Here is a 16258-nt window from a genome sequence, read left to right as displayed (position 1 = left end):
TAATTATGTTTTCCATATTAAAAAAAAATACCCAGTGGTAATTAGCTCTTTTTTTTTTTTTGTTGATAAGAAAAATCAAACTTTCTACTGTCACTCTTTTGCGGGTTATCTTTTCTGAGTTTATTATGGAATAAGCTCTCTGCCTGCAAGGTGATGAACGTCTGTTAAAATAATGTCATCCATCCCACATCAACTACCAACTACATCATGTATTATGCAAGATTTTACATTCAAATTAAACATCTACACTAATTACAAATAAGTTGCAGGCTATATAAACATAACAGTAACAGGCACATCCTATTAAGTAGTTTACCCAACCAAATCAAGGCAGGTGATGGGGATTAATAAAATCTGAGGTGAACAAATAAAATGCTGAAACATAGTTTTATCATCTAAATAATTTTAAAAAGAAGAAGAAGACAATTTAGAGGAAATTTAAAGCTTTAAACCCTTTCGCTGTTTCAATCAATTGCAGGGTAGACCTTGACACCACATTCTCAAATGATTATTCACTTCCAAATTTCTATAATTCTTCGTCTCTTTATACCCTTAAAACATATAGGAATATATATATATATGCCCCTGATATTAATATACTAAGTTTAAACTGATTGTTGTAGTTATCCCTCAGTTTTGCCCAGAAACAGAGCAGAATCAGACAACACAACCTGATAGCTATAATCAACCCAAGAAGAAGAACAAATAATAGCATGAGCAAACAACGGCGAGATTTGAATCAACCCATTCATTCTTTTAGATAATAATAATAAAGCAAAAACAACCTACAAAATCCACCGCATTATATCAAACCCCCGCCCTAAAACAACTAAACACTACTAAAAACAATCAAAAACTAAGGATCTATTTTCATTTTCAGGAAATAATTTTATTTTATATTTTTAAGAAAAGTAAGAGATATGTCCGATAAATGTTCAATAATGAAAATTGTTTGGTATGTATTTTTCAAAATAAAATAATTAAATAAATAAATTATAGTATAATTTATTAAAAATATTTTACAATTTTAAAATAAAATATATTTAAATTAAAAAGGTTTAAAGGTTATTAAAATAAAAAGTTGCTTCCAAAATTATTCCAAACACAGCCAATTTAACACATAAAATGAAACTTAATTTTTTTTTCTTTTTTTAACTTTTTCATTTTTCCAAAATATTTTATTGAAAACAATGAAAGCATGATTTTTTATATTTTATTTTCAAAAATCATTCTCAAAATTTGTAACTAAGTACATTTTATTCATTATTTTCCATTTTTAAGAAAACCAAAATCAAAATAATTATTATTTCTTAAAACGAAACGCACACTAATCTTCACCAAAATCAGATAAAGCCTAAAAGCACGAAAAAAGAAAAAACTTAAAACTAAAAAACCTTGTGGGCAATAACTTCTATTACCAAAAACCAGTATCTCCTTTTTGATTTTTGAAATGGTGAATTCTAGCTGTAAATTCAATAAAACTAACGTTGTTTAGTATAGAGATAAATTTTAAAATTATATATTTAATAATTTTTTTATTACGGTTTAAATATATAAATGAAATTTTAATTTTGATTAAATTATACACATTTAAATAAATATATCATATTATTTTTTATTAAATAAATATAATTATTTGTATATGTAATATATAAATTTAAAATGATACTATATCAATAATTGTGTCAATAATATGTGAGAATTGAATCAAATAAAATTATATAAAATTAAAATTTATTTATAATTATGAGATTTATACTTAAAATTATTGAATAAAATAAATAATTCAGAATTTATTTATTTAGGGTTATATATTTATATAAACACAAAAAAACTATATATTTAGTATCCAAAAATCATATTAAATGAATAAGAAAACTACCTAACAAATTACATTTTAGAAAAGTAGCGAATCATGTTTTAATTTTTGTGTCTCGTATTAGACCGATCCCGGCTCTAAATATGATAGGCAAAAACAGTCTAGCAAGGAATCTGTAGTAGGAGGAGCAAAACCCAGGGCCATCCTTGGTTGCTCGGGAACCTTTGGGTCGAATCTACCCAGAACAAAAAAGTTGAAAGGGAAAGCATACAGATTGGCACGAACCGCGATGGAAGAGAAGTAGAGAAGTTTTGGGTCCAATGTGAATTTAGTTCGAGTAAATTATACCACACGTCACTTAATTATGGGCTATTTTTTTTCTGGTCAGCTAATTATGATTTTTTTTTAAATTGGTCATTCAATTATAGATTTCTTTTGTCACCCAACTATGAATTTTTTAAATTAGCCACTCAACTAATTGAAATTATTATTTTTGGCCCATTTCCGTTAATTGTACTAAAGGGAGGGTGTCATGGTAGTTGAAAAATCAATATAATAACAAATTTAACTCTTTAATTTTTATATATTATATTGATTTAGTCATAATTTTAAAAATTAATTCTCAAAATTTGTAAATAGTCTCAATTTGATCATAATTCTAAAAATTCAAAAAAATAAATTTACAAAAATATTTTCAATATATATATAAATTAAAAAAATTGTTGAGAATAAATAATAATATATAAACTTTAAAATAAGTTTTTACCAAAATAATATAAAAATTAATTACTGAAATAGAATTGCATGTTCATTATTTACAAGAATATGCAAATTACATAGTGAACCGATGGTGCCGCTAAGCAATTGGCGACACCAACCTCCCCTGGCAGCAATCATTTAGATAGTTATTAAAATTTAAAAAATAATAATTTTTTATGGTGTTGCCTAAGCAATCGACAACATCGATATGTATTTATTCTAAAATATACATTTGTATTTCATATTGTTAGATCAAAAGAAAATATTTTTTTAATAGTATCGCTGACGTGTCAAACGATACTAGAATTAATTAATATTTAATATATTTTATTTTTAAAAGATTAATAAAAAGACTTGAAACCTGGTTTAGGAGCTAAACTTGTGATTGACTGGTCACGTCAGTGGCAACTCCCAAATCGAGTTTCAAGCCTTTTTTATCTTTTGTTTATATTATATTATATGTATATATATATATTTATTAAAATATTCATTATAAAAGGGAGGTTGGTTTGGTCCTCAACCCCCACACAAACAACCCGTTAAGAAAACAAAAAGGCTAAAGACCTAGTCACAGCCGGAAAAAAAGAAAGAAGGTCCCCTCCAAGTTACTAGTCAAACAAACGGATTATGCCCTATCTAGATACCGCAGGATTTGGTAAAAAAAATCTAAACTAATAATAATGACTTTTACAAAAAAAAAATATAAATCTAAAATATAAATGATTTTAATATTAAAAAAAAAATTAAAATACCTTTTTGTTTTTTCAGAGGGGACCTTCCTTCTTTCTTTTTCATCTGTGATTGGGCCCTTAGCTTTTTTTCTTTCCTTAACAAATTGTTTGTGTGGGGCTGGGAAAAAGCCAACCCCCAATGAAGTTATATATATATATAATAAAAACAAAAGATAAAAAAAAAAAAAGCTTGAAACTTAACTTGGGAGTCGAACCTGTGATTAACCAGTTATATTGGTGTTAAGCAGTTAAGGCGGTGCCACTTGACGTGACCAGTCAGTCACAAGTTCGGCTTTCAAACTAAGTTTCAAGCTATTTTTTATTTTTTAAAAAAATAAAAAAAATAAATTAAATATTAATTAATTTCTGTGTCACTTGATACGTAGACTGTACTATTAAAAAAATATTTTTTTGAGTCTAATAATATGAAATATATGAATATATTTTGGAGTAAATAGATACCGATGCTGCCAATTGTTCAGCAATACTATAAATTTTTTTTTATTGTAACCATTATCTAAATGATTGCTGCCAGTGAAGGCTGGTGCCACTGATTGCTTAAGCCACACCGTACTTGACCTTTTCTTATAAATAATAGACATGCAATCCTATTTCAATAATTAAATTTCTTTTATATATTGTTTCGGTAAAAAACCCATCCCTCCTCTGTTCTCTGTTTTCCTTTGCTTTGCTTTACAAATGGCCATAACTAAATACTGCCTTTTCTTTCCTTTTTTAAAGTTGTGGTTATTCTTAGAGCTTCCCGATACTCCTTTTTATGTGAAAAATTGTGGCCTATGGGTAAACATATTGTAATGGTTTTAAGCATTTTTTTTAAGCTTCATGTGTTTGTTATTTAAGGATTACTTTGAGAAGAACAGGTAATTATCATGTACTTACCATGTTTTCTTTTATAAAAAGTGGTTTTATTAGGAGGATATTTTTATTTTTATATTAAATTAATAAAATCTTTATACAATAAAATTTAAATTTAGACTCATATTATTTAAATTTTCAATTTTATCACTTAAATTAAAGTTTCAATTTGTTTTTTTATAAACTTTTAATAAATATGTTTTATTTATTAGGATAATCCATACATAGTATAAAAACATTTGTTCAAGCCCACTCAAGTGGGGTTGGATGGACTATCCAACCCTTGGACAAATCTAATCTCCACCTAATGGATGGATTGTCCTAGGAACAAGTAGCCCACCAAACCTTACTTGAGTCGAGCTTGGACAATATTTTTTTATCCTAAGTTGACTAAAATTTAATTTAAATAAAAAATATTTTAAATATAAATATATAAAATATCAATTAAAATATATATTTCATTATTTTTTTAACAATGAAATGGCCTTTTTGGATGAGCAGAATCGACCCAAAAAATGAACATGGACATGATTTTTTTTTTGAACCGAATCTTGGCCTAGCCCATGGACAACTTTAGTGGAGATAAGAAGAAGCAGTGAGAGAGGGAGAAAGAGAGTTTTGGCTGGTTCTTGGGCCTTATTAGGGGCATTGTCTGCCCCTTCCCGAGCTTTTACATATTTTCTTGTTAATGGTTCTGCACGTATTGATGTTTTTATTTCTTGGGTGCAAGTTGCCCTATTAAGATAATAAATAAGCGTAATGTATGAATATCAAGCAAACCCCCTTTGTCAGGGGTGTGATCTATTAATATGTGCTTGTCTTATTTTGAATCGGTAAAGTAAGCGTTCCAAAGTCTTAGTCAACAAGATAGAAAGTTATATATATGATATAATTATAACACAAACATATGATACACAAATAATTAAAATAATGCATGAATTTAAAAAAAGTACATAAAATAATTACTAATGCATGAAAATATATACTAAAAATCATGTGCACATGAGCACGAATAATTTTTCTCTAAATTAATTTGGTATGAGAAATTATGTATTAAAATATGACATGGCATAGTATGAACTCATAAATTCTTTCATGAATAGAATCACTGTAGCAAATAATATGTGCAAAATATGATATAAATTTAAATATAAAAATACAATACAAAAATAAATGAAAACAGCATGACATTGGTATGATGATTTTAAAAATACATACCAAAATAGTTATAAATTACAGATATTATATTGAATTTCATGTCATCGATCACACTAGTTTAATTAAAAATAATTAAATTTAATTTCTAATAAAATAATAAATATAAGTACGAGATATTTTAATATCTTATATAAAATTTATAAAATAAATCTTAAAAATAACTACACATAATAAAAATTATGAATTTCAAACCCTTAATATTATTGTTTCAATTAAACTATATTTAGTTTTCATATAATTTTTATAAATATATGTTAAATATAATTTTTTATCCATGACATGAATGCACTATAATATATTAAATTCATGAGAAAGTATGTATATTAACAAATAAAATAAGGATTACGGAATTATAATTTAAACATGAAAAGAAAATCATAATTAACTAAAGCTTATTATTATTTTGGTACCACTAAAGCTTATTATTAAATTAAGCTGAAAACTATTATTTTAAGAGCATCTGAAATTGATTCTAATTGGAAATTTGTACACTATAATTTAGAGTTTACTATATGTTGTAAAGATGGGTGGGCACATGCACGTTTACATCGGGATCGGGTACTAAATATAAAAGGAAGGGTTTAAGGCCTTCCTTACTTGGCACCTGTCTAATTTCATTTCTTCTTCACTTTTTCTTTTACATAATGGTTAAATTTTAATTCTAATCTCTTTGTTTTCTAAGATTATATAAGAATAGTTAATTTATAATTTTGATTCTTATATTTTGTTTAAATTGAGATTTAATCTATATATTTCAGGTTTGAAATAATTTGATACCTCAGCTCTTATAATTCATTAGTTAGTAGTTAGTCTAAATACTTTATTTCATTTAAAATGTTGATATAATTTTTTAAAATTGTTAACATCGTTAAAATTATCTATTAAATCCAAATATATTATGATGCCATTTGCTGCATGCACACCAATTGAGGTTTTTTTTTTTTTCAAATTGTCACGCCAAAAAGTTTAACAAATGAATTTTAACAGTGTTAACAAATAAACCTATATTTTTAAACTTGAAAATGAAAAATTAAATTCTTGAAAATAAAAGTATAAAAGTTAAATTTCAAATATATAAATAGTACAACAACTTAGAGCATATTGCAACCTTTAATTTTTCTACTCTATAATTAGCAAATGAAATAAATATTTAACCCGACGTGAAGCGTGGAGAGAATCATACTAGTTTATAATTAAATTTTATATAATATAAAATGACAAAAAAGCTTTTCTCACTTTAAAAGAAAAATGTTAAATTTTGTTATTACTATCGCATCGTGTGAAAGTTGTAAATTTAATCATTATATTTTGATTTGGTCATTTTAATTTTTGAATCTTTTATATTTAAATTTTAGTCATCACCAAATGATAATTATTAAATTTTGCTATTTTTGAAATTTGATATGTGATGTCATGTCAGCTTATTATTTTCACATATTACTAAAAATCTAGTTAATGAATTAACTATGGCCATTTGTGTAGACAAAAGTTTCAAGGTTTAAAAAGTACAGGGACATAAAATGATTGAATTGGAGAATATGAACTAAATCTACAACTAGACGCATGATACATGACTAATAATTGAATTTAACCAAACAAATTTAGCTGTTGCTTTGGCCAAGACCAATACTTCAAAAAATTCGAAAAGATAAGAACTAAAACTGACCAATTCAAAAATATAAAGATTAAAATTAATTAAATTAAATTATGAGGACTAAATCCATAAATTTTAGAAAGTAAAAAAAACCTCTCTATGCCGAAATTCAACCAATCATCTTAATTTTATAATATTCTTGTTCACACTCAGCAAGTACAAAACTAGAAATTAGAAAGTCAGATCGTCCACTTTATTTCTGATCTGATCCCAAATCAACCAACACATTTTGATGCTTTGGTGACTGAAGTCCCCCATAAATTAATCCCAAAACCACGTGACCACTGACCTCTTTATTTTAAATCGTATTTTGATTTATGATACTAATAAATTATAACTTTATCACACCGTCAATAGTTTCATTGGCAACTAACGGTTTATTTGGATCCGAGTAGAACAGTATTTAACTTTCTAACTTTTGTATAAGTTTAATTGCTATATTTGAATTTCACATAATTTAATTTATTTAATTTTATAATTTTATAATTTTATATATTATTAATAAGTGAATTTTTCAGCATTATTAACACTGTCATCAATTTAATAGTTTGAATTAATAATATCATTAAAAAGAGGTTTAATATAATATTTGGTATCTAAATTTGATTCTTTCTTTTAATATGGTATCTATTTTTTATTCGATTTGATACTAATTTGTCATACAAATTACTCAAATGGACTAATAATGTTATTTTTTGAGGTAACAAAAATAATTAATGTATGACTGAGATGTAGCAAATGACCTAATTTTTTTTTGTATTTTAAATGTTCAATTACTTTTAGTTTATTTTATTTATTTCATTTTAATTTAAAATAATGAAATTATTTTATTTTGGATTTTAAAACTCATGTTTTCTTATTCAATATTAATTTGTTAAGTATAGCTCAGTGTATAATTTTTAACACTAATTTCTTTTAATACTAATAATATTTTTATAGCATAACACGATTTTTTTAACACCGTTAGTGTTTTGGGTTAATATCATTTAACAAGTTTTGAGTACTAAATTAAACCTAAAAAAAGATCAAGTTTAGGTAATAAATCGGACCAAACAAAGCTTAGGTAGCAAATTAGGAAAAATGTCCAGTTCAAGTAATAAACTGAGTCATAATCAAATTAGGAAAAAAATGTCAAATTTAAGTGTCAAATGTTATATTAAGTCAAAAAAATAAAAGGACTAAAACTATAATAAACCCTTTTTAATATATTTGAAAGGTACAATTATTTTCTTATATCTAATTCAAGAAATGTTAAACTGCATACATGAATACCTGTACCACTTATTTTCAAAATTTCATGATTTCAAGCCATTTTCATTTCTCAAATATACCGCAGAAGTACCCTCTATGGGCCCATCAATCCCGTGTATTTTATAAAAAAAGTCCAGATTTAGAGAAACAATCCCATTCCGTTCACATACCAAAAATCCCCCAAAAAATGCAAACAAAATAAAAATAAAAATAGTATACTAACAAAAATCATGTGGCTATAAATAAATAAATAAATGAATAGTAATGAAATAATGGCGCAATTAAAAAACGTCACTTATTCGTTGTAGCTGCCATAAAATAAAAAGTCCCATTTTAGCAAAGCACAGAATAAAAACAAGTTAATGAAGGACAAAATGTTTTAATCATCAAAGAGAGAATGCAAAGAGCGTTGCTTGAAGCAGAATCTGAATTGTAGCACTAGCAACCAATTACGCTTTGGGTTTTGCCACCACAGCTACAAAATATTAATATTTACTGTGTATTATACAGGTAGGATAGTTCACAGTGAGTGAGAGCAGCCAAATAGGCACAGAGAGAGAGAGAGAGAGAGAGAGAGAGAGAGAGAGAGAGAGAGAGAGAGAGAGAGAGAGAGGGGATATTAGGGGACACCCCACACGATCTGTGAAGGAGAAAAAAGAGAAGGGGGGGAATCATCATCAATCATGCCATCAGGTTCTAAGAAGAGAAAAGCGGCTAAGAAAAAGAAGGAACAAGCAACCAACAACACCAATTCATCAACTAACAACAACCCACATGGTATTTTGCTTTGCTTTTCTATGGAATCTTTGTTTTTGGGTTTTCTTTTTCTCTTTAATGATGATGGGTATTTTCCTTTTTTTTATTTATTAATGAGAAGTCGTTTTGGTTGAATCTTGATTTGATTATCCATCTGTCGATGCTATTCATTTCTGGATTTACTGTTTTTGGAGATTTATTAAAGTAAATCAGCTTGCTTTGAAGGTTTCATAGCTAATAGTGTTAATTTTCTAGTTCTTACCCTTGATTAATAGATTCGGTTGCTTTTCATTGGGATTGTCATTCTTTAATCACTTCCTGTTTACTTTATGATATTTTCTTTTCTTTTTTCCTTTTCCGAGATTTTCTTGTTTTTTACCTCAGTTCCTGCTATTAATGAACTGGATCCCGAATTCTTCTCTATCATTTCTCAAGTTATAGTCCTGTGCGTTTTATTTTTTCTTGGTTTTAATTGCCATGTGTTCATGGTTTTTCTTTTTAAGTTAGTTTTCATGGAAAATCATCGGAGATAATTTCGCTTAATCAATTTAGAATTTTCACTCGGTTTTTCTATAGTGTTTATTTCGGTCATTTCTAGTGGGTGTTGGTAGACTTGCTGTTTGCTTAGTGATTAGAACTATTCTGATTTTACCAAATGGTGCTAGGAAATGGGGATCAAAGAAGCCAAGATGAAAGAGAAAGTGACGGTGGCGATGTTGGTTCCCCCGCATCTCAGGGCGACCCCAATCACCAGCATCCATTCAATGAGAGGGAAGAAGAAGGAAAAAGAGGGGCTTCACCTGTTCAATCGCATGTAACTGAGGACAAGTCTGTGGAAGAAGCCAATAGAGATGCAGAAAGCTCTGAGATATCGAGATCAGATGATGTTTTCTCTGTTAAAGTTGAAAATGAGTCGGGACCTAAGGAGGATCTTGAGAGCACGTTTGTCGCCATTCGGCACATTAAGCATGAGAAGAGCTCTAGTAGCAGCAGTAGCAGGAGCAGTTCAGATGATGAATCTCAAGCCTCTCAGAAGAATTCTAAGGAAGAAGCCTATAATTTTGTTTCTGAAGCGACTGCATATGGCAATGAGGATAAGCTGGCTACTGTTAAATCTGAAGAAGTCCTGAAGTTGGTTGAGAATGAAGCAGTCGGAAATGTTGATAGTAATTCTGCAGTTGAAACTGCTAACGTTGACAATTTGGTAAAAAGTGGGTTATATGTGCCAGAGGAACTGGATCATGCTGCAGAAGTTTCTGCAAACAAATCAGTGTCTGTTGTAGTTGAACCAGGGTTGAAGGAAAGTGAAGAGAAATTATTGCCTTCTTCAAATGGTGTCTCTCAGGTTGAGTTGGGAGAAAATGAAGGAAAAAATGTATCATCCGCTGCTACTTCTACTGCTGAAAGTAGTACTATGGTGGAAAATCCCCAACATCTTGAGTCCCATGATCATTCTGAAAAGCAGGTATATCTTTGCTCCTATTGTTTTCTAAAGTTGCGGGTTTAAAATTCTTTATTTAAGTTGACTTAATGGTTTTTCTTTTTTATTTGCTGCATTGGTTCCCAAGCCTCTTGTTGCTTCGACTCCACCAGTGGTGCAAAGAACCTCGTTGTTCAGTTGCTGCGGATTGCTTGATGTTCTTACTGGATCTGGGAGATAATTGCAGGTTTGATTTATCCATTGAATTTAATAAGTGCAGTATACTTTCCTTTACAGTTTGCAGTACTTCATATTAAGATATGCTCGGTAGCTCATATCCTCGTGTGTGCTCACATGAGAATACTAGGATTATGTAACTGCATCTTGATATCTGGAACTTATTGCTTCTCATATCGTATGGTTGTTCTTCAACTATCTGGCATTCTTTTACAATCTTCTTCAATGGCCTTGATTTTTCTCTCTCTGCGTATGCCTGTTTTTCTTTTTCTTTCTGGCTTCATTATTATAGTAATCACCAATTATCCAGGTTGATCCAAATAGGCTTGATGAATGATGAAACATCATATGGTAGCATGTTCAATTGATACGCTCATTTTCTTCAATTATCCTCTAGAAAACTTGGCAAAATTTGGCTTTGCATAATATGCTGAAGGCTATGTCTGTAATTAATTGCCTCCCTTATGGAATTAAGGATCATCTGCCAAGGGCAATTGTATTTTGACCTCCCCTCCATTTCCAACTTAGAAGTTCCATATAAATGATTGGATGTCTATATGTGTACAGCATTCCAATTTCTAGTGTCAACTGGGGAAAATATCTTGGTCAACTTAATTATTGGTGTTTGATACGGATATATTGTGCCATGTTAAAAAAACAAAAAAATAAAAAGAAGAAAAACTTGATCAGTGGCTCTGTCATTACCCCCTTGCATAACTTAACATAAAGCTGAGTCATGTGCCTGATATATTGTTCGGTTTCTTTTTAATGCAGAACCATCGGTTCATGGGGCTTCAGTAGACTTGGCAATTCGTCAAAGTCACAAAGGGTTTGGTTTCTATACGTCTATTTCATTTTAAGGCTCGATTTGTTTTCTTTTTTTTTTTTTAAGAATAAGGGGCATCAGACCTAGCTAGAAAAACAGTAATGAAATTTTGTTGTAGTTATACTGTGAATGCTGATAGTTGCTAGTTGTTGGTTCCTAGCTTTGATTACATTCTTTTATTGTCACTTTGCGGCATAGTTTCTTAGCTAGGTTATTTAGTTCTTGTTCCAAACTGTGTGGACTAGTTTCGTTAAAGAATACCAAGGCTTTTGAGTGTAATTTCAGCATGGTTGCTTTGTCAGTGCCGATATTCTGAATTTTGTCTCTGTTTCTTTCACAGCAAATTTATGGTTAGTGTTTCTTAGCTAAAATCATAAGAGGTGTTAAATACTACTACTCTATAATCATGGATTGTACATGATTGAAGATTAGTTTCTTTGATTAGTGCTGCCTTGAGGAGAAAAATGTTCTTGAGTAACCATTGCTTTGTTTTGGAACCGGAAACCTAGCCGTTCTTTGGGATTAATTAATATGAAACTCGAAACTCAATAAACTTAATCGAATTAACCTAGTATGTGAAGAATGTCACTTTACTGGTTGGACATCAAAGATAAAGAAGCATTGGGAGATTGATGAAATCTTGTTATTGCACCAGAAGATTTTACAAGTTGATGTAAAAGTCCAATTGTATCACACACCAATTACATCTAAAGAATCAAATGAATACAAAAGAGAAAAATTCATGGCGATAAAAGATATAAAATGAAGACGCAATCACGGAGCATTTAACCATGTTTTCAACATATATCGTTTAAGCGCCACCGTGAATCGCTGCTATGTAGAAAAGCTGTGTAACTGTAAGAATGATTATAAATGCTTCCATTGTTCTCTGCAAAATAAGAAATCATTCTCTTTAGCCAACAGATTTACATACATATATATGTTGCAATTTCTTTCAAGGAATAAGATGTGATAGAGGTTTTAATTGGGTGAGTAGTGAAGTTCATTCTTACCAGACGAGCATTCCTGATTTCAAGGTCAATCTGTTTGCAGGCAAATCTGCGAAAGAAAATTTTCAGGTTAGTTTAGAAACGAAGGGTTGGATATTTTTCAACTTTAGATTGGATGTTAAAAGCTAGTATCTGAAGATGGCAAGAGTTAAGAGGGTGTCTGACCCCATGGCAAGTAGAGTAAGGGTCCAAGCAACGCCCGCAACCGAAGCTGCTGACGGTAAGCTACTGGCATGCCATGAACGGATATGGTTAATGCCAGCAATGGCAGATGCTACACCGACAACTCCGGCTAGCATAGCAAATGTCACGAAGAATCCAGTGGCAGCATTTCCCATGGGGAAGTAAATGGGTGAGAAATGCGCGGGAAGCTCAAAGCCAGGTCCTGCATGTAGGTGTCACATAAAGAATCCCACTAAAAAAAATAAAACCGTAGGAATACATTATATTCTATCCTAACACTAGTATTTACTTGCAATAAAAGGAGGGTTATGGATAGAGGCAAATACAAGGATGGTGACATACCAATGATAAAACCATGATCGATGGCTTTATTGACGGCCCATCCACCAATCCCCAAAACAATGACATACATGCAGAAATTAAGGAACAAAAGCAGACCAGCCACGGGTTGCATTTGATTATTGGCCATTGCCTGCCTTTTTTCTGATGATTTTAAAGATTAGAAGTTGCTGACAGAAGGGGAAAAAAGAGACCAAGAAAGATTATGACAAGTACATGTGATTTGTGCGTATGAGAAGGTAATATATATGGCGTCAAACGAGGGGTTTGGTTCTTTTCTTGCAAATGCTAGCTTCTTGTTCCAAAGGGGGGGATTTGTAGGGTTGTAAAGAGGATGCTTCATGGTGAATGCAAGGCATGGAAAGAAACCCCTCGGATTCTTGCTTGCTTTCTGGTTTGCTGCTTATTCTTTTTGAAAATGCTACATTGTTGAAGTAGTAATTTGTTGGTGGGAGGAAATATGATATGATATGCTTATATTCTTTGGCAGTGGATGAGGGGCTCCTTGGAAGTTTATCTGGACCCCTTTCCTACCTTGCCTCTCGCGGCAAGTTACGATGTACAATGAGACGATTTCATTTTCAAGTAAAATGAATTTAGAATTAAATTTAATCACTCTAATAAATTATACAAAGTAAGCAATAATTTAAAGAAAAATAATTAAAATATGAAATCACAATATATATATATATATATATATATAAACATAAATGTATGAATGTATTGAAATATACTAAAATGAATAAATGAGTAAGTCATAAAATTTTAAAAGATTCGTCCAATTTAGACTCACCTTTTAAAATAAAATTATAGTAAATAAATAATATAAAAGGATATAAAACATGAGATATTAATTTCCTTCTTAACTAATTAAAAGGTTAAATTATAAGAATAGTCACTCAACTATGTTTTTGTTCTATTTTGATCAGTCAATTATTAATTTTTTCGATTTAGTTACTCAACTTTTCAAAATTAAATATTTTAGTAACTCTTCCGTAGTTTTCATTAGATGAGTGACAAAAGCTAATGTGAGCTCTTTTATTGTATTAATCTAAAAATTTAACAAATTTAGCTCTCAATGTTTACAGAGTTTATCAATTAATTCTAATTCTAAAAATTCAATAAACTTAACCTTCAACATTTACTTAAATTTATCAATTTAATTCTAACTTTAAAATTTTCAAAATAAAAGGAAAAATATTAAAATTTCCTTTTGGATAATTTTTAAAATATAAAAAGTATAAATAATTATGAATAAAAAAGCTAAAACATATGTACTTAAAAACTTAAAAGAAAAAAGAAAAAAATATTAAATGATTCAAAAAAAAAGTACGAAATGGATTGATGGATATTAAAGATAGATGAAGTTGGACATTCTTATGGGATATGGAATCGACAAAGTTATCTCCATTAGTTTAACTCGACTCATATTTTTAGTTCTTGGATTAGATTTTGGGATTGACTTGTTTGGACTACCAAAGCTTGAAAGTTACTGATGACTTGTCTAGGTCGAGAAAAACAAGGTGAAATGTTTTTCATAGGTTTTTCATTTTATGAAAGATTCCATATTACATTGTTTTCTCTACTCAAAGATTAGATCTTTGTATATTTTTAAGATAAGCAAAATTCAAAATAATTGTTTTGTAATAGTTTAAAAATTGTTAATTTTTGAGAGAAATTTAATTAAATAATATTATATTAATCTAAATATGACACTTAGATAATTCGATTTAAGCTAGCTTGAGTTTTTACTATAGTCGTGAAGGTGGCACTAGTTTAAAATGAGCATAACACAAATGGACTTGGTGTTAACTCTTCTTATTCAGCAAGTTTTGGAGTCACATTTAGGAATATTTTAAAAAATTTATTTTTTTAAAATATTTTTCTTTTTAAATTTTTAGAATTAAAACTAAATTGACAAGTTTTGAAAACATTGAGAATTAGATTTGTTGAACTTTTTAAATTTTAGATCAAATTAATAGAATACGTAAACATTAGATGGCTAAACTTGTTATTAGGCTTCAGTTTTCCATCACTCATCCAACAACAACTAACATAAGAGTGACTAAAATATTTAGTTTCACAAAATTGAGTGATTAAATTAAAAAATTATTAGTTGAGTGACTAAAAGACATAGTTGGACGACTTTTTTTTGTAATTTACCCATAATTGATTATATTTTAAAATGTTTTATTTATTTGATGTTTAAAAATAAGATAAATTATATCAACAGTCACTTAACTTTGAGGTAGCTGACAAAACAATTACCTGTGTTTCATTTCAGTCACTCAACTTTGAAAAAATAACAAAACAATCTTTTTAACTATTTTCCGTTACAAACGTAACGGATAAGTGACATGACATTTAATAGTGGACTAGCTGTGATTTAAACAGTCCTTTTTTAACCCTAAACCCATTTCAGAGCCTTGGGTAGTAGAAAAAGAAGAGAAAAAGAAAAATAAGAGAAGAAATGGAGAAGAAGAGGAAAATAAGAAGAGAAAATGGAAAGAGCTTTGTTCTGCAATAAAACTTGAAGACTGTAAACTAAGAATTGTTAAACACTTTGCATTACAACTGTAGGTAAGAGCACAAAGTGAGATAGAACTTGAAGACTATAAACTAAGAATTGAAGATGCAAAGAATGCAACATTTGCTGCCATGGATGAAAGGGATAGTACCTGGTGGTGGTGCAACTTATATACATTTGTCAGAGCAGATTCACACAATAAAGGATTTAATGGAAGATTCAGATGAATAGATTAGTACTGATATTGTAGCAAAAATATGTGACTTTGTTTTGGAGTCAACCATCTATTTGTATGTATTGAGAAGTTATTGTCTATTGATTTTTCATTATCTTTTTGGTCTTATTAGATAGATCACTGGATTAAATTTTGACATTTTTGTCTGATGGCCTTACAAAGTGCTGTCTCTGTTTATGGGGTAGTTCTAACCACTCAAGCTATAATGGTAGAGAAAATAAATACACCCAAGCCTGTTGTCCCTTTTGCCCCTTTTGTCCCAAGAATTAGTCATTGACAAAAAGGGTGTAAAAGAATATAGTGGTAAGTTAAAGCTAAAGAAAAAGCCAACAAAAGTTGTATTTGCAATGGTTGAAACCAAGCTGAAAATTGGTTGGCTTGGTTCTCGAGAACCAAAATGGATTTATCATATGCCTC

At 29.3% G+C, this 16258-nt stretch overlaps 2 protein-coding genes across 2 annotated transcripts; one reads left to right on the top strand and one right to left on the bottom strand.

Annotated features, from left to right (window-relative positions):
• Positions 1-8626: 8626 nt before the first annotated feature.
• Positions 8627-11826, top strand: LOC108453757 (uncharacterized). The gene is made up of 4 exons (XM_017752046.2): positions 8627-9085; positions 9730-10529; positions 10633-10731; positions 11496-11826. Exons 1-3 carry the CDS (start codon positions 8992-8994, stop codon positions 10723-10725), a joined length of 987 nt encoding a protein of 328 aa, XP_017607535.1. The 5' UTR covers positions 8627-8991; the 3' UTR covers positions 10726-10731; positions 11496-11826.
• A 342-nt stretch (positions 11827-12168) lies between these two features.
• Positions 12169-13363, bottom strand: LOC108453758 (membrane protein PM19L-like). Its single transcript, XM_017752047.2, has 4 exons — positions 13083-13363; positions 12723-12942; positions 12561-12606; positions 12169-12436 (listed from the first exon to the last, which is right to left on the bottom strand). The coding sequence occupies exons 1-4, from the start codon at positions 13207-13209 to the stop codon at positions 12359-12361; spliced, it is 471 nt and encodes a 156-aa protein (XP_017607536.1). The 5' UTR covers positions 13210-13363; the 3' UTR covers positions 12169-12358.
• Positions 13364-16258: the final 2895 nt, after the last annotated feature.

The sequence above is a fragment of the Gossypium arboreum genome, chromosome 5 (assembly GCF_025698485.1).
Source record: "Gossypium arboreum isolate Shixiya-1 chromosome 5, ASM2569848v2, whole genome shotgun sequence".
In the NCBI taxonomy this organism is placed as follows: domain Eukaryota; kingdom Viridiplantae; phylum Streptophyta; class Magnoliopsida; order Malvales; family Malvaceae; genus Gossypium; species Gossypium arboreum.
The sequence above is the reverse complement of the archived record's forward strand: the minus strand, read 5'-3'. Positions and strand labels throughout refer to the sequence as shown.